Source organism: Brienomyrus brachyistius, chromosome 3 (assembly GCF_023856365.1).
Source record: "Brienomyrus brachyistius isolate T26 chromosome 3, BBRACH_0.4, whole genome shotgun sequence".
NCBI lineage: Eukaryota > Metazoa > Chordata > Actinopteri > Osteoglossiformes > Mormyridae > Brienomyrus > Brienomyrus brachyistius.
The window spans coordinates 34,476,865-34,501,560 of NC_064535.1; the positions used below are offsets into that span (position 1 = coordinate 34,476,865).

Here is a 24,696-nt window from a genome sequence, read left to right on the forward strand (position 1 = left end):
GTCTCGCGGTGCCTCTGCACTGAGTTTGATGTGTGAAAGCTGTGTTCCTGTGTTCAGTGTCAATTTTTTGTGCTTTTTTTTGTCTGCAGTACATTTAGTGACACAGTAATCATGCCCCCTAAGAAAGTGAGCGGTGATAACAGCAAACCAAAGAGGAAAGTAGTGAGAGTAACTGCATATATTAAAAAGGAAATTATAGCAAGACTTGAAGTTGGTGCACGTGTGTCTGCTCTCTCTTCGGAGTGCGGTATTGTCATTCGTTTTGTGTTTACTGGTTTTGTATGTGTGATTTTCACGTGTTTTCCTTGTATATTGATTGTTAATGTTTTTTTTACCTTTAGTTAGGTGGGTAGATAAGTTTAAATAGGCAAACATTTGGGGGTCTGGAACTGATTAAATTAATTTATTTTTTACATTTATTTCTTATGGGGAAATTCGACTTGAAACTTCACCAACTCGACCAGCTTCCAAAGTGCTGCTGTAAAATATGAAGTATAAAATCCATCCATCTTCCAACTACTTATCCTGAAGAGGGTCTCGGCATGGGGAACAAGGTAGGGCTAGACCCCAGGTGGCATGAAGTGTAAAATATAATCTGGCAAATGATGAAAGATAGTACAGTACAACAGTAAGAGGAACAGCTTCGCCTTGGCAACTGGAACAAAGCATTAATGTGAGAGAGGATGCAGACATGATGCCACGGGGCTGGACAGGCCGCATGGTTAAAGGAAAAGCGAGTTACTGATTAACGGGGATTAGTCAACAAGGTTATTAAAAAAAAAAGAGTTTGTGTTTACCCTAGGCACTAAAAAGCTACGTGCTACGTTCTTCGTTTTTCTTGCCACATCTGTAAGAACACAAAGGACTTCATTGCATTTTCAGGAACACATGGAGAAAACATTGCTACCTGAATCTGCCTAAAATGCAGACAAGTGCCAGTGATGAGCTCAGTAGAGCACCTCTCAGAATGGCGGTGCATAACCCCGAGCCCCCCTCCCTCTTGAACTGAGGGATTTTAGGGCCCTTTTCCACCACACCAGGTACCATCATTTTGTTACGGTACTTTAGGTATTTTCCGTTTTCCATTGACTTCCAGTCGAGTACCAGTATCAAAAATTCCAGTAACTGAAGTGCCAGACCAACTGGGGTACTTTTTTGTTACTTCAGTACTTTGGGGTGGGACTTGCAAATGTGTTCATTTTTGATTAGTTATGCAAATCTGAAACACAAGACGACCGATTTTTTTTCCACAATTTTTCACAAACATCTATGAGTGAAACTGCAAGGATGAAAATGAATGAATGACAAAGTTCATGCGTAGTTCATGCAAAAGCAGCACTGGGAAACTTAAACTGATTTTTTAAAACATATACTACATAATATTTTGTTACAATATCTGGCCAGTATAGAGGTATGAAAAAGCGTGATCTCAACCCAGCTGACAGTTGCAGTCCTTGTAATGTGAGAATTGCATGCACATGACATGCGAGGTTGGTATTCATTTTGCACAACACTCAGCCCTAGGTTTCCTGCCTCATGTTGTGATGTCATTCAACACTGGTACCAGTTTTTCCCGCCAGTGGAAAACTTGCATCTTCAAGCATCATACTTTTGGTACTGAAGTACGGTACCTGGTGCAGTAGAAAAGCTCCTTACGTTACTGGTCAAACTGCCAGACAGATGTGGAGCTCATAGTCAAAGCCCAGCAAAACCACTGCAAAGGGAGCGAGTGGAATGTTTTGCAATTAAAAAATAAAATAAAGGGTATGAAAACAAGCTTTAGTTAGGAAGTGTCCGATGGACTGCAGTGCTGACTCCGGAGCAGTGAGCAGTGGTACTCAGCAGTCAAGCCTCCTGGACTGTATTTCCATACTTTTATCAAGAACAAAAACAAATGTCAGTTACTATGTACTAGGGTGTCAAAGATGGACAGCTCAGGTATCTGTAAACGTGCCCACTGACCATTCATCCATTCCTCTAAATGTGATTTTTATGATCTCTGCCTTTTGAATTTCGGAGAACTGGTTCTGCAGCATTCACAGCATGGGCAGGACCAGTACACACACAAGGCCCAGTCCGTCAGAATGGTATCTGAGAACTACCAGCCAAAGTACAAAGCTGGAGCATTTGCTGGTGATCGAATGTCTTTGGTGTTCCTGCAGCCTGAGAGGCTGTAGCAGGACTTTAACGCCACACTGGCATCCCTTCCGAATAAGGTTCTGGGAACCTCATTAACCACTGATGGTCTAACAGCCGACAATCTGTGTTTCGGATATTAGGGGGCTGTGATTGAGGCCCATTTGCAGGTTTAAGGTGTTTGGACAAAGGTGACAAACAGCTGATATATGTGAAATACTGAACGACACAGTAACCTACAGTGTTCATATTGCAGCTCTGAGATACATTCAGTTCTTCAGCTCAACAGATCCCCTGACTAGCTCTGAGCACATTGTTTGATGGAACCCTCTCGTTTGATGGAACATGTCAGGAAGGGTTTCATGCTAATGTAGCAAGGGCATGAACTTCACTTGTTTTATTACTCAAGTTGTTGCTGAGCGCTTCTTTACCTGGCTCCCGAGACCGGCGACTTCCTCCCAGGGTCGAGTGCTCCCATGGGCTCCTCACCAAGCGAGCGCGTGTCCTTGTTCAGCTGCTGGAGCCTGGAGCTCAGGTCACTGATCACAGTGGGCTTGCCGTCCTCGGGACCGGGCAGCGGCCGCGTCTCCACGGGATCCCCCCAAAGCTTGGACCTTCTCTGGAAGAGGTAGCGGGGTCGGCCGGTACCAGCGGCCGCAGCCAGTGCAGCCACGTGTTGCTGGGAGAGGAGCTCGCTATCCGAGGACTGCTTCAGTAGAGGGTCCCTGAAGGTCACAGGCCCCTTGCTGAGCTGGGACTTGAGTTTGGGCTTTGGAGGCACTGGCGGCTTGTCGAGTATAAAAGTCTGCCCGTCGGCGTAGGAGGTGTACGTGTCGGTGGGCTCACCGCTCTCTGACGACAGTGTGGACATGCTGGAGACTGTAGAGATGGTGCTCGTGGTCTCCAGATGGTGGTCGCTGGAGCTGCGGGTGTCCACCTCTTCAACCCCAGAGTCGGCAGACTCGGGCACCAGGTGGGTGTCAGAAGGCTTCCCTGAGGGTGTTCCACCAGCAGATGGGGCTGCTGCCACTGCTTGGCTTGAAGTGGAAGGTGCAGCCGGTTTTGCCAGCTGAGACACAGGGGCGTGAACCACCTTTGGCAGTAAGCCATTGGCAAACTCATCCGGTGGGGGCACCACCCCGATCTTCCGGAGCTCCTCTCGGGTCTCTTCGTCACTTGAGGTCAGCAGGGCAGGCGGGAGGGTGACAGTGTAGGGTTCCACGTCCTCCTCAGAGCTGCCTTGCGCCAGCGTTTTCTCCACAGCTGGCCCCGCTGGTGGTTGGGAGGTGGTGGTTTCTGGCATCGGTACGTGGGCCTTTCCTTCAGCTAAGGCTGGTTCAGCAGGCTCAGGAGTCACCCCTTTGGGTGATGCTGCAGGCTCTTCCAAACTGAGTCCCAGTGCTTGCCCATTGCTGGTTGCATGAAGCATGATGAGGCCAGCTGCCTTCTCCGGGGAAGGGTCCATGATACCAATCAACATGTTCTTCTTATCCTCTGGCTCCCTGTCCTCCGTCATCAAAATTTCTTTGCGCCGCATGGTGGGGGTCCCCCATTGATCTCTTGAAGGGGTCACATCCTCTGGTGTAATTTGATAACCTTCTTTAGTTCCAGGAGAATAAGGGGGTGATATTAACCCACCCTCTGCCTCCAATTGCTCTGCCTCTTTGGTCTGGGTATCAACATACAACAGTTTCTCCTGTTTAGTCCTGGGCTCTGGGCTGCTGGCAGGTGACTGGCTTTGGGATGTCAGAGCCCGCTCTCTTGCGGCCAGCGCAAGGGCGAGGGGGGAGTTGGGGTCCAGGGGCTTCCCGGTCAGGGGGTGGATGAAGGTGGTTCCGCTCTGTGATGGTCGCAAAGCGAAGATGGGGGGAGGCAGCTGGCCCAATTCCCTGCTGAGAAGCCTGTCATCCACGGACCGGGACTGCGTCAAAGACGGCTGCTCCGACACACTGCCGCTACTTTCCATGGTGCCTACAGATAGGAAGACTGTGGATTTCCTACGCTCCTCCAGCCGCTTCTCTCTGTCCTTCACGGCCCCGGCGATGGCAGCGGCAAAGGGACCCTTGGCCTGCTGGCCCTCACCAGGGGACCGGGTTCGCTCTTGCAGCAGCTGCTGCTGGTAGTACTCGGATCGGCTTGTGTGAGGGATTCTGCCTGAAGGGGACTGGTCCCTGGCATGGGCAGACGCGAGTGCCAAAGACACTCGCTCATGTGCATCTTCGACCTGCAGCTGCTTGACCAGGGGGCTCTTCTTGCGCTGGGGCTTGGTGGGAGTGTAAAGGCCAATGCTGAATTGGCCCACGTTGGCATAGGGGTTGTCAATCACTCTCCCTTTGCGTTTGATCTTTTCGGGAGGGGTGGAGGACGGCCCAGGGCGGGGAATGTCGGTGGGTTCCACGGGGAGATGCGATGAGTCCTGCAGGATGATCATGGAGCGGGCCTTCTTCTGCCGCTCAGCGTGGGCTGAGGGCCGCGGTGGCTCATACATCTCGGCTGGGGTAACGACCTGCGACAGGCCGTGCAGCTTTGCCTCGGAACCTGGCTTAAAGCTGGAGCGACTTTGATCATGACCCCGCCCGGGGGGAGGGGGGGGACAGAAAGAGGGTGGGGGGCCTGTGTCCAGGTAGTATGGAGATGGGGGTGGCGGGGGGGCACTTTGGGGAGGTGGAGGGATGATGCGGCTCTCTCTCAGGCTGTCCGTCATTGACGAGCTCCTTGGAAACCGATGTTCTGCGAGCAGAGCGGAGATTCTATCCTCTTCAGTCGCCCCTACAGGTTAACACAAGAACTGCATAATCACACCTCCCAGGACAGGAAATCATTACACAATTACAATTCATAAAAACGAACATGGGCCCACTGTTACAGTTACATCTCGGTTCCTAGCTTGATATTAAATAGAATCAATGAGGAAAAACATGAATCATGGAAATATATTTGCGACAAGATAAAGAGCAGATTGGGGAGTATGACTCTCATACCGAAAGACTTGGTCCTGGACATTCCTTTGGGCAGCTGAATGTGACTTTTGTCCATCTCCAGGGGAATCCCTCCATGAAGCACCATTCCCTGCCGCTCAAACAGCGACTACAGGACATACAAGTGACCAGAAGGACAAATGCGTCAACCTTGCTGAGGGACTAAACCGAAACTAGTTGTTAGGCTATCGGGGGCACTGTCTGGCTGAGCTGAGGCCAAGAGTGAGGCTGCAGTCGACCGATCCAGCATGCAGTGTGAACCCGACTTGGGTCTGGCTGAATGAAATGCCCAAATCTCTGAACAATAAAGAGGTACGGCAAGTGTTGGCCAACGCACGCTGATCTCGGCCTGCGTGATCCTCCTGCTCGTCGGGCGCTGTTTCACAGTGGCAGCCCTGTAGTCGGCATCGGCCACCGCTGCCCGCAGCACAGGCTCCTGGGAGGCCAGCATTTCGTCCAGCATTTCTGCACGCATTCAGAGGATGACACCAGGTCTGCATGCCGTTTGCTACCCGCATGGCCCACAATGTCTTTGCAGCGTTTTAGTATGGAAAAAAATTGTAATATTACTGAAAAAAGTGTGAAAATCATGCTGCTACCAGGGAGCGCCACCCCTACTTAAAATGCATCTTTGGGACTTTTCAACTCAGATCAACACCGTTTTAATTATCAGCAAACTTAGCAGCGCTGCCGGTTTAGGCAAGTCGCTGTGATGATTCATGAGTCTTGACGCAAACTCACCCCCTCTTCTCCTCCTTGCAGAAGCTTGCATGGAATAAACAGGGAAAGAATCTCTTTGGTTATACTTATAGAGTCGTTTGGGGAGGGACAAAGCAGTGAATTCCGCGAGGCGTTTCCTGCAGGACTTAGCGTGGGATGTGGTTGAGCCAATGCATCATCGCAGCCGTTTGCGGCTTGTGACAGACGGCTGAACTGTGCACCTGTTTCCCTTTACATCAGAGCTGTCTCGGAGCTATTTTACTGCCCTTCAGTCCCTTGGAAGACACTGAAAGATCACTAGTACACTTTGTCCTGTAGGATTCACACGTCTACCCCTCCTACAGAATCCCACTCATGGTGAGCAAACTGCAGTACCATCCTTGGCAACTCTCTCAGTCGGCACGGCGCCCCAGGCCCCCAAGCTTCCAGGTGGGGAACACAGACTCACCGATCTCCTCCAGCTCAGCTGTCATGGACTTGGACCGCAGCGTCAGGGTGGTGCTGGGCGCCCTCTTGGGTGGTGGCGGAGCTGTGGGGAAAAGCGACGGTGAGGACACTCGAGACCCGCGGGCCAGCGTCCTGCGGGCGGCGCTCATGTGAAGGCGTCGGCGCTTCTTCACAGCCTTCATCTCGTTGTACTCAGGCGAGCTGGATGCCTCGCACTGCCGCAGAACCTTGTTCAAGCTGCGGTTGGATGCGAACTTCTTCATATTTGCAGGGATGGCAGGCCTGCGAAGCTGACTGGATCGGCACGGCGAGAGACAGATGCGAGTGGGCTAACCAGAGCGGATGGAGCAGGAAGCGGGTCTGTGCGTGTGTGTGTCCCCGTGGTCAGTGTGGACACGAGCCCGCCGCACACGGCCCCTCATCCCCAAACCGCTTTCCTGTGCTCTCCGAGCTGCCACCGGAGGGCTTCTGCAGCTCACCAATCGAGAAAGAGCACATGGAGCCCTCTCAGCTAACGTGCCCGGCACCCTGCTGTGACTCAGCCTCGTCACTCAGGGAGGCAGGTGCCGAGGAACGCGGCGGCTCCGAGAAACCGGTTCAAGGAACCGGCGTTTGGTCCTGCAACATGGCAACTCTCTCGAGCCGCTGACAGGAAACAACCCACTTGGAGGACCTCCGGAGGCGTAAAATAAGATGGCTGCCATTCTCACTTGATATGTGCTATTTGTTTCCGTTTACACTCCTGACACATCACCCGTGGCCGTCAAGCAGACACATATTTTTAAAGTTCCTTTTTCCTAATTTCAAAATATCTGTAACTTTGAGAGTAAGAGCAGAGGCTGTCTGAAATAACAACATGAAGCGGCAGAGAAACAGGGGATCAGCATGGAAATGCAAAGCTGCACTCAAACATTCAGAGTCGTAACCATGGTAACCACAGCAGGGGGGGAGGGGTTTAGTTGCAAGAGTTCTCCCCTCATTTCTGCTGCTGAGTGGTGGGTGGAAGAGAGAGCAGTGGAAAGTCACGTGTGTGCGTGCATGCGTGTGAGCAAACGAGTGGGGGGGGGGGGGGGGGGTACCGTTTATGGGCACATTGTAGCCTGGCGCTTATCAAGGTGCCATTTCTCACTGCACCAGAAACCAGCTGGGCACAACCATGATAACATCATTATCGGCCTGGATTAAGGTGGATTTCTTATATTTTAGCATTTACAACAAGCCAAATCAATAAAGCAGTCTGCAGGTTGTTGGATCAAACGAAAAACTCTACACTGTTCCCTCCACAATGCCATCAATGCCAGGACACACCCCCAACAGCGCATGTCGCATGTTTGCAGGGGTGTCAGTGCCACAGTGTCCCCTAAATGGTCTGCCTCCCATGCAGCACATAAACATCTACATGGTCCTGCCATAGACCTGGAATATGACTAACGTCAAAATGCTCCAACCTTGCCCTGAGGCATGGCCTAGGTCACTATGCTGTACCCTTGGGGGGGGGGGCTTAGCCGGTTTGGATGCTGTGCTTGTGATCAGAATGTTGTTGGTTCAAATCCCAGGGCAAAGTGGGCCACAATGCAAAAATCCATTCAGCTGATTAAAGCCCGAAGACAATAGCCAACATAACCTCTCCCGTTAACTTGTTTACGCCATGACTGCCTTCACACTGCCAGTGACAAAGCCATGCAAATTAAACAGCTATTTTTGAAACCAGGTGCCGGGAGAATAGCTACACGTGGATGTGTGATTGATAAACTAGCTTGATGAATACCATCCTACCATCAGGCCTTCTCTGCACACACAGGAGAAACGAACCAGCAACCCTATGGGGTGGTGGTACTGTTTGCATTCAATAGGTGGCGGCACGTTCTCCCGAGGCCCCCACATCAGCAAAATCGCTATAACAACCAGGAGCTCATGAAACAAAATTGGTGGAACTGTGCATTGCATGCACCAGGTTCCAGAAGCACAGAGACATGCGTTAGATGCAATGTTGCCTTCGGTTTTCCTTGAAAGTTAATGACGCTTCAGTACTAGGCAGGTGAGCCATAAGCAATTCCAGTTTGTCAGGTTCACTGTTAGCCATTGTTAGCAGTATTAGTTCATAACAATACCCACAAACACCATGTCCGCAGATAGAGGTTGGACAGCAGTATATGTATGACCAATTAAATGAGTCACAAATAAGACAGAAATGCAGCATGAACCATTAACTGCTACAGGTGTGTGCTGCTGATGCACAGAGCAGCCATCTTGGATTCTCCGGTCGGGTAATAGAGGTTCCTTTGACCACCTAAGCCGGAAGTCCGACTTTAGTGGAGGTTCCAGTTGGAATTTCAAATGAAATGCACCATAAAACCCAGCAACTGTATCTAAGGAAAGAAAGGATCCCACTGTAGAAGCAGGTGAGCACAAGTGAGCTGATGATAGAGGGCTTAATAACCAGAATGGAAATCACATAATCACGTAATGCACAAACTAGCTCCTGGAAAGATGCTTCTGCAAAGCTTTACATATCCCCCAAAGGACACTTGCCTTTCTTCCGGACCACCTCTTCTGACTCAGGCTTGCGGGTAACCGAGACCACCTTCATGAGCAGATGGCTGCCCCCCTGTCTGATCAGAGAGACCACCTGCTTATGGCCCACCTTCACCACATTGACTCCGTTTACCTGCAGGGATGGAAGAGGGGCAGAGTCTCAGGACTGGCATGAGAGGAGGTACTGCTCTGTGTCTAGGCACCATCGGCCTGGAGGACTGAGGCGGGAGCGCCAGGTGGCAGGCTGTGGCTCAGCAGGCCAGGAAGTCCCAGTGTTTCCAGGGTGATGTCACTGTTGGGCCCCTTAGCAAGGCCCTTAAGCCTCAACTCCTCTGAGGACTATCACATGCAATTTTTTCAATATCATATTGCTTTGGCTGAAAGCATCTGCAAAATAAATGCAATGTATGAGCAATGAACAGGCCACAGGCTCACTACCAACAGCAGGGCCTTCCTGCAGACTGACTGAGACATGCGATGATTTTATTAGTCAGGATTGCAGGAGAATGGGTATCTGTGGACCAATCAGAATGGGACAGCAGGGCTCCGCCCTTGTATCACAAGATTGGAGCTTGGCATGTTGTGACTGACTGTTTGCAGACAACCTACTAAATCTCTATGATGTCTCTCACATGAAAAGAGAACAAGTCCGGCAATATGCTACAGAAGGTAGGGAAAGCCCATGTGACAGACAGGCGCAGCTGAACAAAGGCAGAACTACACTGAGGTAAACTGCATAACGAAGTCTTGCTAAAAGCTAATCGTGGCTCCTGGGAAATACCAAAGCATCCCGACTAGGGCATTAGCACCCAGGTGCCCGCATGCTGCCAGTGACAGTGTTACCATAGCAACAGCCAGTCTCGGCACACATGCCAAGTCTCGGGATTACCTAATGGAGCACGATGGCGGGGAGGGCGGTTTGGAGCTGCCGAGCAGTGAGATACTCACACTATCTGCAATTTCAGTCAGAATCTGTTAACCTCTCACAAAATGTGGGCTTGTGCAACTTTAGCCAGGTCGTAACATTTAACAGTCATGATGGTCCTTCTGTACCCTGATTAGCCACTAAACCTTTACCCATGATGGTCCTTCTGTACCCTGATTAGCCACTCCACCTTTACCCATGATGGTCCTTCTGTACCCTGATTAGCCACTCCACCTTTACCCATAATGGTCCTTCTGTACCCTGATTAGCCACTAAACCTTTACCCAGCACATGCAAGCAGTATTAACACAGCAGGGCAACAATTTCAAAATTTGTATCTACTTTATAATTTTATGATATATATGTAACAGAAAACAGAAAGAAGCACAGAAGACCGACACGGACGTCCGTCTGTACCGATGGCAGTCGGCTTCGGAAGGAACACATAATTCATGCTGGACGCTCGTCTCAGCGGGATATCCGGCTCACCCACAATGATTCCCCCCAATGACTTTCCAGCTCCTCCTAGTGGTCAGGCAGCATAATGCGCTAGTCTTCATTTCAAAGTGTTTTTAATTTGTTCACTTATAAAACATACATAATTTTTTTGTGCAGTGAACTGGATACGGCCCTCAGAAGTCACTCACATGAGCCGCGTTCTTTATAAATGGATTTCTGTCTTACGTTCACATCTCGATATGTCATGTTCAACTATCTTACATATTTACATTCTTTTTATTACTGCATTGCATTTTGGCATAGATGACAATTGAAATACTTTGACTATTTCCGTTCGGGACATTTTATTGGCTGAGCCAGCAGCGAGTAGCAGTCCTCACCTCGATCAGGAAATCTCCTGTGCGCAGGCCCGCCCTCCAGGCCACGCCCTCCACATCCACGGACTCCAGGTACTGGAGCGCAGGAAAGGCCGGCGTGGGCGTAAACTCCTCGATGGGCGTCTCCGCTGCCAACAGAGTGCACACAAGCATGCATGTCAGTAACAACTGGCAGGGGGGTCTTCTGGAAGGTTCTCAGAAAAACATTCCTGCCAGTGATGACACATCTGCCAAACCGAAATCTCAAACAGCATGAACACAGGGATACACCTCCCAATCTGCACACCCCCTCCCACACACACAGAAGAAGACAGCACCTTTCACAAAATAAACTCTACATGGAGAGTCAAAAATCAGGTGCAGAGATGCTGCATCCAAATGTTTATGACAATATCAAATTCAAGTATCAAGTTCATTTCAGGTGAGAACCATCACACCCTGAAACCCACAATGTATCAGCTTGAGAGTGCTGCCCTTCCTGGGCCTACACACCAATGAGGCCCTCAGGGATGGATGTCTCCCCATGTCATGGGTGACCATTTGTAGTGTGAGCATGGGCAACCTGCAGACAGCTGAGAAGGACCAGAGGTATCCCAACAGCAATGACTTTACTGCAGGATATTCAACCTGGAGTAAAAGTCTGGCCTTCAGGCATGACGTGATTCGTGATTTTGAAGGAAAGGCCAATCTAGCTAGACTATATGGGCAGACTGAAAAAAACTTCTGCAAACACGGGGAGAACAAGCACACACACACACACACACACACATGCACATCTGTATTCACATCTTTGTGGGGACGCATGTTCTATATTCAGAGATTCGGGACACGCCACAGTGCCTGGCCTCTTCCCAGCGACCCCTTCAGAAATACGGATAATCTTTCACTAGAATTCATTCCCTGCTCTTCCTTGCAGTTTACACTCATGCTGGGAGGCTACTGCTTTCCACGGCGCCTTCCCTTCTTTCACCCAGGCTGACATCGCCTTCCAGATGGCACTTTGTAACAAGATTGCAATTTTGGAGCCCTCGACATGGAAGCACCTGCCAAATGTTCCCCAATAATTACAGCCGTTCAAAGTGGTTGAGGTCTCAAACTGCCACTCTGCCTAATTATCCTTAGCTGGAGACACAAGGGTCTTAAATGCATACTGAGGATGGTTGCTGTGGAGACAGATGTAGGTCTCAGATGGCTTTATCTATGGCAGCCACAGATGTTCATGGTCTTTGTGACTGGAGATGAATGGATGAAGCGATAGAGTTTGACTGACAGGTCACAGTAAGCTCACACACAGTCTCCTTTCTCACATGTGCTGCTAATAATAATTAAGTGTAAATGGATTGTTGAGGTCACAGTGATTAAAACTTGCAGTAAGATGCTCAAAAATGCACCGAGAGGGAATGATCCTCTCCTTTGTTCTCCGCAAGCATGCACCTTGTGACGTGGCACTCCCATGTCACAGCCACCCAAGGCATGCAAGCTGCTGTGTGAGACCAAAAGACACACCAAGCACAACCCTGCCCGCTCTGTCTGTCATTAAACCTCAGCCTTTATCCATCCCATCAATGTACACTCACATTAACGCCTGTGCTGAAATAGCCAAAAGACACCTGTATAACTTCATTATTGACAAGTGTTCATAGAATGTAGCTAATTACAATTGGCTAATGTGGCATTGATGTTCTCTTCCATCCTATTGGAATAAATAACAATAAACAGAAAACAGAGGCATAACCAGAACGCTAGACGTCTCACCTTTAGCGCCACGTAGCACGAATCCGAAGCCTTCATTCTCCTTCTTTTGGAGGACAGCATTCTTCTCTTCAATGATGTAATCACTGAGGAGGAGAGAGAGCAGAGCCAGCAAGGCAGAGGTCAGCACCCTCTTTGGAGGAGAGTCTGCAGCAGTCGGTCCACAGGTAAGTCCACCTTTCTCCTCGCCCGTGGCCAGGTCTAGCTGACAGTTCTGCTGTGTGTGCTGTGAGGTAGGGCTGGCATCTTCAGGGGCATGACCAGCTTCCCACTATCCACATATTAAGCCCCGTTAACAAATTAATAGGCAATAAAAGCTGTAGTCTTGATTTTATATATTAAAAAAAACACCTGAAGAAACAGAGAGCTTCACTGCATTACTGAAACAGGAAAGGAGCGAAATGCCCAGGTGCTCAAGGGCAGTCTGTGGAAGCTTAAGTATCCTCACTCCGTGTGGCAAAGAAGCAGAGAGAAGAGTGGGAGAGGGATACAGAGCGAGGGTAGAGACGGAGGGTGAGGATCGGCAGGACTGAGACGAAGACACACGTGCTATCGTACACGACTCGCAGTCGTGCTTGGGAACGCGCTCACATGCTCGCTTGACAAGCACTCCCACTCACGCCTTTCTACCCCAGTGCAGCACCAGTGGCCCATGGCCCATCAGGATGGTCCCCTCCTGCCCCCCGAATGGTAACAGCAGTAGCATCCGCGGCATCATGACTCCACACCGCTGCCCTTTGGTCTCCCCGGTGTGCCCCCCCTCTTGCTCACGCAAACCTTCTGCTGAAGTTCACGGTGCTGTCTTTGGTGGGATGGAAGCGGATTCCACAAGAGAAATGACTCACTGGAGGAGGGGGTGGAAGGTGACGATGACGAGGGGAAGAGGGAAGTCGATGCGAGACAGAGAGAGGACGTGAGAGACACAGAGGAAGGGGAGTACTCGGAAGGAGGATGCTGGGAGGATGAGTAGGAAAAGTAGGGTGGCGTTCTTACGGACGTGGGGACGCCGCTTAGCCCTGGGCGTCCGACCCTGTAAGCGGGTTGCGTTCTTACGGACGTGGGGACGCCGCTTAGCCCTGGGCGTCCGACCCTGTAAGCGGGTCGCGTTCTTACGGACGCGGGGACGCCGCTTAGCCCTGTGCGTCCGACCCTGTAAGCGGGTCGCATTCTTACAGACGCGGGGACACCGCTTAGCCCTGGGGGTCTGACCCTGTAAGGGGGTCAAGTTCTCACAGACGCCGCTTAGCCCTGGGGGTCCAGCCTTATTCACTGGGCTTAGCGGAATTTAACCGAAGTTTTAATAAAAAAAGCAACATAGATGTCATAAATTAATGTATGATCATATAGAAAAAACACTGATGTTTTGGCCATTAGATACATGGAAAGTAACGAATGTAACTGGAATGCAGCCGGAAAAAATGTATAAATGCCATTACAATAATTTATGGTACATGAAAGTTAGAAGCCTGCTCATCATCGTTGCTTCAGACCTTGTTCTCCACTGGGTATCGAATCAGCAGTCACTCCTAATCAACCAGCACAATTACAAAAGCACCGGAAACACAATCACTTCAATTTCCCTCAATCACAATTAGATGATAAGCATGCAACTAAATGCTAATGTGGCTTAGACTTAGAATGGCAGAGCTCATATTATAATCGGGATTCATTACAGTGATTGTTCCCAGCTTTCAGTGTTCATTGTTCGCTGTATATAAAGACAGAAGTTTCATTGGACTACGATGAAATAAATCAATTATGCAGTATTTCATTACATTTAGTCTAATGTGTCGTAGAGGCCAAATAACTAGGTCAGAATAATGACTGTCTCTCCTCCTCCAATAAGACAGGCAGGGCTGGGCGATTCACCAGACTGAGCAGGAGCCCTTCTAGCCGTTAGTCTGCCCACTAGAGTCCAGCATGGACATTGGGCTTCTGCTAAGCCTCAGCTCTGAGTACTCTGTGAGCCGTTAGTCTGCCCACTAGAGTCCAGCATGGACATTGGGCTTCTGCTAAGCCTCAGCTCTGAGTACTCTGTGAGCCGTTAGTCTGCCCACTAGAGTCCAGCATGGACATTGGGCTTCTGCTAAACCTCAGCTCTGAGTACTCTGTGAGCTGTTAGTCTGCGCAATTGAGTCCAGCACGGGGAATGGGCTTCTGCTAAGCCTCAGCTCTGAGTACTCTGTGAGCTGTTAGTCTGTGCAATAGAGTCCATCACGGGGAATGAGCTTCTGCTAAGCCTCAGCTCTGAGTACTCTGTGAGCCGTTAGTCTGCGCAATATAGTCCAGCACGGTGAATGGGCTTCTGCTAAGCCTCAGCTCTGAGTACTCTGTCAGCCGTTAGTCTGCGCAATAGAGTCCAGCACGGGGAATGGGCTTCTGCTAAGCCTCAGCTCTGAGTACCCTGTGAGCCGTTAGTCTGTGCAATAGAGTCCATCACGGGGAATGAGCTTCTGCTAAGCCTCAGCTCTGAGTACTCTGTGAGCCGTTAGTCTGCGCAATATAGTCCAGCACGGTGAATGGGCTTCTGCTAAGCCTCAGCTCTGAGTACTCTGTCAGCCGTTAGTCTGCGCAATAGAGTCCTGCACGGGGAATGGGCTTCTGCTAAGCCTCAGCTCTGAGTACTCTGTCAGCCGTTAGTCTGCGCAATAGAGTCCAGCACGGGGAATGGGCTTCTGCTAAGCCTCAGCTCTGAGTACTCTGTCAGCCGTTAGTCTGCGCAATAGAGTCCAGCACGGGGAATGGGCTTCTGCTAAGCCTCAGCTCTGAGTACTCTGTGAGCCGTTCGTCTGCGCAATTGAGTCCAGCACGGGGAATGGGCTTCTGCTAAGCCTCAGCTATGAGTACTCTGTGAGCCATTAGTCTGCGCAATAGAGTCCAGCACGGGGAATGGGCTTCTGCTAAGCCTCAGCTCTGAGTACTCTGTGAGCCATTAGTCTGCGCAATAGAGTCCAGCACGGGGAATGGGCTTCTGCTAAGCCTCAGCTCTGAGTACTCTGTGAGCCGTTAGTCTGCGCAATAGAGTCCAGCACGGGGAATGGGCCTCTGCTAAGCCTCAGCTCTGAGTACTCTGTGAGCCGTTAGTCTGCCCACTAGACTCCAGCACGGTGAATGGGCTTCTGCTAAGCCTCAAATCTGAGTATTCTGCTAGCTGTTAGCCGGCCAGCTAAGGATTAGTGTGGGGAAATGGGGGGGGGGGTGATCTCCACTCATTAGTTTGCACTGAAGCTCTTTGTGACTTAAAGCTCCCATTCCTCTTGAAGACAATAAACGTAAAGAAAACAATGCAGATGTAATGGCTGCCATGTTCCCCCAGCTGCTTCCACTTGCTTCTGCTTTTCACTCCCTATTCTGCTATCCACGTCCCTCAAATGTAAAAGAGCAGGGCTCTTACTGTACATGCGAAGCTCAGTGCTAATGGCTAACGTCTAACTAAATGGGCCAGCAGTGCCCTGCGACAGCCGCACCTACTAACCGGCACCAGTAGGAGCAGCAGTCAGTCCCTGTGACAGAACAGCATGTTTCATACCACGGCCCTGTAATTAGAGGCTAATTTCAGCCTCACTCTGCGTGTCTGAATAATCACTCACAGCTTAAGGTTGTTATTTTAGCTACGCGTTTGACATCACGACATGATCCAAGTGCTCCTGTAATTCCAAATGCAAAATGGTACAACTCCTGTCCGCCCCTGTGATGCCCAGCAGCATCGTCTACTATCTTCAGCCAAAGCACAGCCAAAGAAGACGGGGCGGGTGCAGTGGCACAGGGAGGGAAGGACAGGCATGGCTGAGGGATCTCAGAGCCCGAGAATTATAGGCCAATGCAAATCTATTTATTTCCTCAACAGCTCACCATGAGTCACCCTCAAGGCACGTTCCATCATAGCTCGGCAAAGACGTGCAAAACCTGCCCTGTGGGCCCACATACGCGCCTGCAGCACCGTGCCTGAGAATTCAGTCACCAGCAGGAGTGAATTGATCTAATGCCGACCTTAAGCAGACGCAACCAGACAAAAAAAAATGTGTTCAATGTGACCGCAGGGTCAGACAATCCCTGGAGCAATCGGGGGTTAAGGGCCTCGCTCAGGTGCCCAACGGTGACATCACTCAGCTGACCCTGGGATTGTGGATTCCACACACAGGATAATCGTGAGGATGTAGCATTTCAATCCCGCATTTAATTCTTGACACCAGGTTTTATGGACATTTGATCTAATTTAGAGGCAGAGGAACTCATTATTCCTCTACATGAGAAGCTAACAGCACTATCACATTAATGACAGCCGAATCCACAACTTCTTGTATCACCTGAAAAAAAGTGCATATTTTTACGGAGAAAAATGTAACTCCTCAAATTATACACCTGCCCCCCCCCCCCCCCCCAAGCCCATTCCAGCTCTGGGGAAAAAATACTTAAGCAAGAAAACAACATGTTCTTCTTTGGGCATAACGTGTGGCTTATTGACCTCGGTCACACAGGAAGCCATGATGGCACTGAGCTTCCGGAGATTAAACCGGAGGAGATGTGCACAAACGTACCCCTCATTTTATTGGCCCAAAGCAGCTCAGAGATGGCCTCCAGTGGTGAGGGCCTGACCCAAATCACTCCCCTGCGGTTCCCCAGCTCAGCTGAGAGCTGCTGACGCATCCCCCAGCTGGGTGAGCGGTGACGGAAGACAGCTGGAAAGGCTGCAAGAAAGCCGCAGTTCCTGAGAAATAAAATGAGCGCAATACAGCGGCTCCTCACCTCAGCAGGCTATCACACCAAATACCAGACCCTACAGACTCATGCAGAAGAGGCCAGGTTAGAAGACATCCCAGCAAGCATGGGTCCAGATGTAGGTGTGCGACCAAAAGTTTGTCCAGACCACAGCTAATGAGACATGTCTCTGTGACACTGATGGGCAATCAGATTAAACTCGGGGATAGTTGACAAAGTGTCCAATGAAAAAGGGCTCTGAGACTCAGAACTGAAGTCTTCCTAGTCAATGGGCAGAGAGTCTGTGAAGCCCACCCCTCAAGTAGCATGGAGTCCTTGCCTCTCTGCATGCAACCCCATCTTCCACCACTAGATGGCAGATATACACCACAAGTGCCATGTCGCCCTGGTACTAAACCGTGGGGTTCAAATGAGCTGTAGTCCTATGCAGGCCCATACTGGAGCACATCCATGGCCCAGAGTCAGAGGGCAGGAGGTGTTTATGCTAAACCCTACAGCTCGTGAAGAAACAGCAGGGTCACTGCCTCCGTCCCCCTCGCCATCATGGCCTGGGCCTCACACCCAGCTTTGGCTGCGTGGCACTCACAATAAACAGACACAGCGGGTGAGCAAAGCAAACAGGCTGCCTGAGCTGCCTGAGCCCATCGCAGGACAAACAAACGCCGCTATCGTGTGGAAGGTCATGGGCAGAGTGCCATCCCATGAACACTGGACCAATCAGGGCACAGCACAGCACACGTGCGCACAAACACGCACACGTGCATCGCCAACGGCACCCGCCCGCGCCAAGGTTTCAGATGGGCGTAGTGGATTTTTAAGGTCCATCACAGACAAAAGCATCAAATCAGAAAACATTTTGCCAATTTCAGTTAGCAGTCCGACAGAAGAACATGGACAGCATTGTGCAGGAACTGTGCAGAGCAGTGTGGGAGCAGGGCAGCATACCTGTAGGAGGTGAAGGTGTCGTAGGAGCCCACGGTATAGTGTCTGAAGAGGCGTTTGGTCCGGTCCTCCCGTGTCTCTGGAGCACGGCGGGAGAGAAGAGCACAAGTTAGCACAGGAGAGAGAGAGACACACACACAGACAAAGGAACAAAGCATAAGGGGGCCCCCAAGGGCCCCTCAGCCCTAGCCAAACATAGTCTCCAAGAGCAGGCATGGCTCCCTCTATAGTGTTTTTTTCGACGTGTAGTTTTTTGTTGCCTACAGAGGCCTTCATGAAAAGTTACAGGTGACTGTGAACCCAGCGTTCTCCCCCTGAATGATACCAACAGAACCAGAACAGGATCCAAATGATGCTGTACTGCTGTCTTCCCACAACAAACATACAGCAGCACCTAGTGATGCCAGGCCCTGTCAACTGATTAATGTGACGCAATCCATTAATCAATGGCCATCCTCAATTAAGAGAAGCACAGATTACTCACACACAAAGACGCATCAACGCTTCCCCAGTATTGACCGTCAAACATCTCAGCAAGGCTGAGCTCCAATGAGCATGTGGGGCGGAGGGCCTTGGGTTTAGACAGGTAATACATTATGGTGTAATCAGCATATGAAGATGACTGCAGGCTTCAAGAACCAATTACAAAGATACAAACAGGAAAATAACAGAAAGGCCTGCGAGTGGGAGGGACTGGGTCAGCCTTACTTACTCTCTCTTACTCTTCTACTGCAGCCTCGTAAAATTCCCACAATGGCAAATTTAAACAGAGATTCAGTCAAGGCACATAAATGACTTCAGCTAAAGGCACAGAATAAAGCAGGCCCAAATCGTGGCTTCCAGCAGCACCATCCCAGCCGCGATGGTGTCCTTCAATGGTCCACGGTCGAGACCCGGAAAGTGACAACCCCCACCTCCGTCACAGCCCTGTGCTGCCTCTCAGGCTTCCTGTTGACCCTCAGCGTTTGACACCATATTAATAGGCACTGATTCACTGTCTGACTTCCCTTCTGCACATGGCTAGAGGGCACACGACTCCAGAAGAAGGCAGCAGCGACTTTGCCCTTAAACGTTTTGCGAAATGACTTCTGAAGATGAAAAATGTAGAGAGATTAAGCTTTATTTGCTATTTATACAAGTACAGGTGCAGCTACATAGGAATATGTTAGCTGGTGCATATCCCATCATGCAATTCTCTTTAATGCAGACACACATATGTAGAGGTAGAGGTGAGAGTCCAGCAAAGTACACTGGGGTGCTGGGGGCTAAGAGAGGAGAGGAGACCCCCCCCCCCCACTTAGCACTCTAATGAGCCTGGTGGTCTTATGCATGGATTTTACCCCTACATCAGGTGCTCTGTCCCAGGTCCACTGACAAATGCATGGTGACTCTCACACCAAGCCTCTGCTCTCAGTTCCGTCCCTGGAATCACCCACACTTCAGTGAGGAGCAAAGTCTGGATGCATACAGTACAGACACTCACTCTGCAGGAAGGAATGACACAGTGTACGGCCTGTTCCTGGATGAGAACCATCCTCGTCTCATCTTGTCTTCTGCATCCTCCTTTCCAATCCTGTCCTTCAAGCTCCCCCCATCCTTCTCAAGGTTAAGTTGTTCATTTGCATAATGCATCTTTAAGGGCCTGCTTAATTAATCGGGATGCTGCAGATGTGGAGAGAAGATGCTGACTGCAAGTATCTGAACACGGCCTGAGCACAGGGGCGTCCACATACAGCCAAGTCCCACACTTCGTGCTGGAGGCAGCAGCCCAGCGGCTGCTGGCTCGCATCCGCCTGGTCCCCCGTCTTCCGCCTACAGGGTGTGTTGGAGCTCAAAGTAATGCACACCATCCATCATCTCCCAGCATCCCGGATGCAGCCCGCATCCGATCCGGGAGGCCACTGCAAAGATAACCTGGGATCCGAAGTGGGATCCGTCACCGGAACGTGTGTGTCTGCCCAAGTCTCATACATGCAGAGGAAACCTGCTTACGTTCAGTTGATCTTTCAGGGGAAGCTGTGAATAAAAAAGCCACTCTGACCTACTACTGCATGGCAAAGGGGCAGAGACGTCAGGTGTGAAGCTGTGGGTGGAGGTTAAAAGTTAAGCCCCCTCCACCAAGACATTCTCCCTGCCTTTCTCAGCTGCTCCAATGGTCTCTAACTCCATGTCGGACACGCTCACAAGGAGGCTCCTGTGATCCTTCCTGGATCTTCAAGCCCGTGATGGTAAATATCAGAGTGCACTCAGTGGCCAATGGCGGTAAATAAAATAACACTGAATTAAATTAACAGAAGGCTGGCGGGATGAACAATCCGGAATAGAGCTTAATTCTGAATGATCCCTGCGTGAGACAGAAGCGTGTGGTGTACACCCAACAGGACAGGAGCCCCTCCTCTAAGGATTCAGCTGCACACAAACCAAGCTGTGGAGGATACTACCCTCAGTAGATGCTCAGCACGGAGCGGAGCGTCACACTGGTTGAAGGGAGGGGCTCCTTAAGGGACACCCAAGAGATCGCAGGTCACATCTGAAGACGGGTCAGATCTCTCGAGACACCGGAACTCACAGCTTGCTGGGGATCATGTTACGTGCAAACTGCTGAGGGTTTGGGAGTGAGACGTCGCTGACTGCTAATCCTGCGGCCTCATCAAATCCATACCTCAAATTAGCTGCGCATTTGGTGCCCGCGCTCTTTAAGACACCTTCCGACTCACATAGGAAGATCTGAGACTACCTGTGTTCCCTCTGAGTGGAAACGCCAGCGTGATTTCCTGTTGTCCTCCTGATACGGAAGGTAGCTTTAGAAGGCAGCTATTTCAGGCGGCAGGACGGATCGTGGCAATCCAACGCTGCGTCTGGCTGCATCCTGAGCTCACACCGATTCGTCCCTGAAGCTTCCCATAATTCCTTTGCTGTAAAGGTCTGGGTGCGCGCGCCCTCTCCTCGTTTTAACACTTCCCCTCCTGGACCTCAAACAAACACCAACAAACATGCTGTGACCATCTGGGCACCTTTTGGCTTCATGCATGTGCATTGAAAATGAAACCAAGCTTCTTCAGCCATTTGCATGAGCACGAATATGGGCACATTAGCATATGCGAGCTGTCACATATCCCATCATGGGGCACCCTATGAGGCACACATGTAGAGGTGAGAGAGAAGCCAGAGGTCTGACTGCAGGGTTAGCCATTGATGCAGGCCCCCCCAGTATGAAAAGGTCCCTGCTCAAGGATTCAAGACCACCCCCACCCCCAAATACAAACCAGCCCCAGACACAGACTCCCTTATAATACAGACGCCCAGCATCCCGCATTTCCACAGTCTGCAAGTAGGTCAACACTGTGAAACTTCTGAGCCATTTTCAGAATAATACATCCACGCCAGACGGACGGCCGGGTCCGGTCCTCGGGGTCCATTATTCACCCCGGCGTGCCGTGCACGCGCGGTCGGCATGTCTGACCTCGAGGGGCCGAGGGGCGAAGGCAGGGCTGCCTTTATTATATCAGTGTTTCTCAAACCCGTCCTCGGGGGCCCCCAGATGGTCCACATTTCTGCTGAACCAAAATTACTTCCAGGAGAGAAACACGACCCACCTGTTTGCATGATAGTGTCAAACGCCATCAGAGGTGAAGGCATGATGTCGCTTTTCGTCGACGGCCTCCCAGATTAGCTATGCTAAACTCTCTATCGGTCGTAAGAGGTTCTGTTTCACCTGCTTTTTGAGGCCTGGGGAACAACGTAGTTAAAAAAAATCTACAGGTTTGGGTCCCTGCAGCAAATACATCTTTGCAGGTAAATTCTAGAATGTTAGAATGGGAAAAAATATGCCAGGGTTGTGTCACACGGCCTTTGCTATGACAGGAGCTGTGTGCAGAGCGCCACCTGCATTCAGGACAGCATTGCACTTTTGTACATTTACATATACAGCCTCCCGACTTCCCGCCAAACCAGCAGCGTGATTTCTTATGAAGTTACGGAAATTTGAATTTCAGATTGGATGCAAAAGCCTTTCAAGTCCAAAACATGAAGAGTGGTGTCACTCCAAGAGCTTTGATCAGAAGCTGCTCCCAAAGAGGAACAAACAGCTGACTGCCTTTCTGAAGATAAACAGGGATTCCCATCATGTTCCCGAACAAGCACTAAAGCTGTGATGAAGTTCGTGTTTACAAATCATTTATAATCAAAGTTTTAATTTGAAATAATTACTGTAACCTTTATAAGGTGAGTAATGAGATGGGCAGAGATCAGAGCTGATGCCTTTCAGAGAGATTCTACAGTCCGGTTTAAACTGCAGTGTGCAACAAGAAGCTGATCTGGGCTCACTGTTCTGTGTCCGGTCATGTGATTAGGGGGTCATGACAGCCAGCATAGCTACACACTGGCACCAGGCCTTTCAGTCTTTATTACCCTCTCAGCCCCAATTAAGGCTCCTCTACACCCAAGGGCTTCATCCAGCCATGTCAGAAACCTGCGGCTCGTCACGCCACACACGGCCAGGTGGGCTCTCAACCTGCCATGGAGCATCAGAAGGGTTTGGACCTGCTCCGCAGTCTCCAGCAGCACTGCTAGCCCTGACAGATGTCATGTTACTCAAACTCAGCAGCCGGTGGCGAAGCTCAAACTTGATACAAATTTGACGTCAAGCTCAAACTTGATGTCAAGCTGATACGAGTATGACGTCAGACCTTGCCTTATGGTTTAGAAGGAGGGCCTGTGACACCCCCATACCAGAGGCCGATGCTGTGACCCACAGCTCTGCTGCTAGAAGCCACACCAGCAGCCAGTGACCAGCAATGACCAGTAAGACACTCCTACAAGGACAACACCACCTGCACGATTTTTGGCACGTCATGGCAAAGGAAACGAATGTGAAAAAACAAGGGGCTGAAAGTTGCAGGCAGTGCCGTGCAGCTCAGCAGGTTAGGATGCTGTGCTTGTCATCATTAGGTTGCTGGTTCAAATCACCAATGGATCCTTGAGCAAGGCCCTTAACCCACGATAGCTCTAGGACTATCTAACCAAGCTTTCTCAACTGTATGTCACCTTTGATAAAAGCGTCTGTTGAAGGTAAATGTGATGGTAGTAGGTGAGATGCACTGAGGTTTCAGAATGGAAACATTACATTGAGCCAAACTTCAAAGTCAGCCTGTCTCTGTCTGTGGGGGGGGGGGGGGTGAGGCTTTGTTGGTTTAAACATTGTCTCTTTGCTAAACCACCATCCACATTTATTATTAACAGAAGCTCTGTCACCTCGGCCAGATTTGGTGAGTGAGCACAAATATTTAACAGACAGGAAATGCATCCGTTGTTTGTTACTGACCGGCACTGAGCAGTAAGGAGATTACTGAGGCTACCTGGGGACTGAAGGACTGCAGCCCCATAGCGGAGATGTGACGCACTTTGTAACTGTGTGTGTTTGGTCACTTTCACATGGAAGTCTGGTAATGAAGAGCATGGGCGGGGGGGGGGGGGAGGAGGTTTATCTGAGGGCAGCCAATCGCACCCTCAGCGAATTAAGAATTCATCCAGCGGGAGACATCTGGACACGTCTTGGTTTGTAAATGTCAGCCTGATCACTGGGCTCTTCTCTACAGTGTAGCCAAGAAGCGTTTCCATGGTAAGGTGAAGTGGAAGTTCAGATCAAGGTGTGGCCCAGCTGCAGAGGTCCTGGTCCCTGGCCCGTCTGACACAGAGGGAGCCAGCCTCGCTGTCCCTGGCCTGGGACTGCTCCAATCCCTGTCCCACACAGTGGAGCTCGCCTTGCGAACCCATCCAGCTCTTTCCTTAGCTTTCAGGCTCAGTTTTAATCACTATATACGGACTTTGCTAAGAGAAACCAAAGTGCTCGGCAGGGGGAACGCAAAGATGAGGCAGGGCCACTCATGCTGGGACTGCCAGGAGGGTTTGTCGCCCTTAGAAACACGGGTGCACAGGCATGGGACCCTCCTGCAGAGGAAGGGCCGGTATTCTCCGGGTTATCATGCATGACGGCTTCAGCTGGTGACACCAAGTCGTACCGACTCAGAGGACTGGAGTAAGGAAGCTTTATGTTATGTGCTAAGGGTCTCCATGGTGACAAGGACTCATTACATCCACAACCAGTGAACTCTGCTCCAGATGGACACAGCTGGATGCCAACTGGCTGTACTTTTTCATAAAAGAAAATCATTTCCCAGAGAAGTGTAACATCTTCCAGGATAATTACCACAATCTTGCCTTTATACGCAGAGTACAGTTCAGTAATTACACATGCCGAATGTTGCGATGCATGTATGCCGATACATCAGCATACACCTCTGTCACAAGAAAGGCCATGATTCTGCTATTGGGCTGGAATGGTACCGTTATGGAGCAGCAGTCTTTAAGTCTTTGGAAATGACTCCGATTGTAACAAGATCAGACAGTCGTCACATAGCAACATCAGTGATGCAGGTAATGTTAACCAGCCCCTCTATCCCGACTACTGCATACCCAGGGGGCGCTGTGTGACTCATTGGATTAGGATGCTATCAAAAGGTCATCAGCTCAAACTAGGGTACACAGAATGACATCACCATTGGGTCCCTGAGCAAGCCCCCATCCAGCAGAACCGGAGGACGCTCTTCGGTGGGCCTGACCAAGACCATGCTGTATGCTGGCCAACTGGGTCACACCAGCGGATACTCTTTGGTGGGTCTGACTGAGACCACACTCCATGGAGGCC

At 50.4% G+C, this 24,696-nt stretch overlaps 1 protein-coding gene across 8 annotated transcripts in view; it reads right to left on the reverse strand.

Moving 5' to 3' along the window:
• Positions 1-24,696, reverse strand: part of LOC125738236 (SH3 and multiple ankyrin repeat domains protein 3-like) — a 124,723-nt gene that overhangs the window by 8,558 nt on the left and 91,469 nt on the right. For 6 of the 8 annotated variants that reach the window (XM_049006993.1, XM_049006992.1, XM_049006994.1 and 3 more), the window contains 9 exons: positions 17,994-18,069; positions 12,333-12,415; positions 10,581-10,705; positions 8,814-8,949; positions 6,283-6,363; positions 5,856-5,879; positions 5,452-5,579; positions 5,118-5,223; positions 2,568-4,905 (listed from right to left, as the gene is read on the reverse strand). In XM_049006993.1, coding sequence (XP_048862950.1) covers positions 2,568-4,905; positions 5,118-5,223; positions 5,452-5,579; positions 5,856-5,879; positions 6,283-6,363; positions 8,814-8,949; positions 10,581-10,705; positions 12,333-12,415; positions 17,994-18,069 — 3,097 coding nt within the window. Of the gene's footprint in view, positions 1-797; positions 848-2,567; positions 4,906-5,117; positions 5,224-5,451; positions 5,580-5,855; positions 5,880-6,282; positions 6,364-8,813; positions 8,950-10,580; positions 10,706-12,332; positions 12,416-17,993; positions 18,070-24,696 lie in introns of all 8 variants that reach the window. The other 2 variants (XM_049006998.1, XM_049006996.1) reach the window with 2 other exon arrangements.